Source organism: Olea europaea, unplaced genomic scaffold (assembly GCF_002742605.1).
Source record: "Olea europaea var. sylvestris unplaced genomic scaffold, O_europaea_v1 scaffold349, whole genome shotgun sequence".
Taxonomy (NCBI): domain Eukaryota; kingdom Viridiplantae; phylum Streptophyta; class Magnoliopsida; order Lamiales; family Oleaceae; genus Olea; species Olea europaea.
Window position 1 is genome coordinate 667,981 of NW_019254008.1, and position 1,637 is coordinate 669,617.

The following is a 1,637-nucleotide window of genomic DNA, read 5'->3' on the forward strand; positions in this document are numbered from 1 at the left end:
CATATATCCTTGTACTTTTGTCCAAGCCTGAAAATAAAAGCTCGGGATAAACTCATGTGCATAGGTCGGTCACAAATTATCCCTACTCCTCGGGGACGACCATCCCTTGAACTTAATCGTCGAGTGTTAAGTGTGTAGAAAACTATACTGTCCTCGGCATTATCACTTGTTTAACAATTGAGTTATTCTCAATCGTCGAGATGATTAATTAGTCGTTGAAAATGATTAATCTTCTTTACTCGTCGAGGTAACTTGTTTAATGCTCGGGGTCAACAATGATGTTCCCAAATATTTTACAGTTTGAGTCCTCGGGATGAATTTGTGTTCGTTATAATATTCAGAAATATTTTCACGAATTATGTCCTCGAGGTGTTTCACTACTCTAGGCGTCGAGAAACCATCTAACCTCGGGCTATTTGAATGATCGAGATACATTAACACAGCAAAAGAAAAATACTTCATCGAGTAAAATACATGTTCAAATTACAAAACAGAAGGGCCATCATCATACAAAAAACAAACAAAAACTAATCTAAGTCCTCGGCCCTTTCTCCCGAGGCTGTGCTCCCCTGCTCCTCCACCGCGTCCTCGCCGTCAACATCGACCTCTTGGTCCTCGGCGGTTTCCTCGGACTCTGACAGCTCGAGAGTATCAGCAATCTCGGGGATGTTCTTTAGATCCTCGGGATTAGCATCGGGCTTCGATCTCAAAAATGCCCGAGCTTCCTTGAAGGCATGGAAGTACGAGCCCATAGCATACTCCCCCTTGAGGCCGTTAAACTCCTCGGACATTTTAAAGTCCTCGATCGCAACCCCTCGAGCTTCAGCCAGGCGAGTCTCAAAATCAGCCTTCAAACGCTCGATCTCGAGCTTTAAACCTTCAGCGTCGGCCTTAGCAATTCCAGCCTCTTCTCAAGCTCTATGGGCATCATTTTTCGAATCCTCGAGCTCCTTCCGGAGAAGGAACCGTTCAGCCTCCAAGTCAGCTATCCTCTTCTCCAGTGCTCGAGAAGAGTCCTCGAGTTCAGTAGTCTTTTGGGCCTCATCTTTCCCCTTCAGAGAAAGGCCTCGGGCAATGCTCAAAGCCTACAACATATAAACCCGAGCTTAAAATAATCACAGCGTTTAAACCTTTTCAAACCCTGTATTTTAAACAAAGTAGAATGGGCGAGCTTACCTTCAGAGTAAGAGATTCCAAAGCCTTCATGCCCTCATCAAAACCGAGGTCCTTCCTGTACTTGTCCACGATGCTTGACACCAGAGGACACCAGTCAGGCTCCTGGTTTTGGAAAGAGGGCATAGGTCGTATATCATCCTCGAGGTCAACAACCTCGGGAGTACTCCTTGGCCGAGGATGTGACCGAGGTGGACCGGTAGGAGTCTCCGTGGCCTGTGTGGTCGGGGTATGTCCTCGAGCAGAAGTTTCGCCAGGGCCACTCCTGATATTCTCCGTGTCCCGAGCTCTCTTCTTTCCCCTCTTCTGCCCTGGAGCTCGGGTCTGAGGGGCCTTTGACTTCTTGGTCACGGCCTGCCTGAGGGCTGAAGGATCAAAAGTCATCTCTGCAAAAAAGAACAAGTCATTAGAACGAGCACAATTATAAGTTCAAGGACAGATCAGTAAAGAGGAAGGCAAAAAGG

The 1,637-nt window shown here is 46.9% G+C and overlaps 1 protein-coding gene across 1 annotated transcript; it reads right to left on the bottom strand.

Annotated features, from left to right (window-relative positions):
• Positions 1–413: 413 nt before the first annotated feature.
• LOC111386289 lies at positions 414–1,627 on the bottom strand. The gene is made up of 2 exons (XM_023010751.1): positions 1,177–1,627; positions 414–1,085 (listed from the first exon to the last, which is right to left on the bottom strand). Exons 1-2 carry the CDS (start codon positions 1,555–1,557, stop codon positions 912–914), a joined length of 555 nt encoding a protein of 184 aa, XP_022866519.1. The 5' UTR covers positions 1,558–1,627; the 3' UTR covers positions 414–911.
• Between the last annotated feature and the right edge of the window lie 10 nt (positions 1,628–1,637).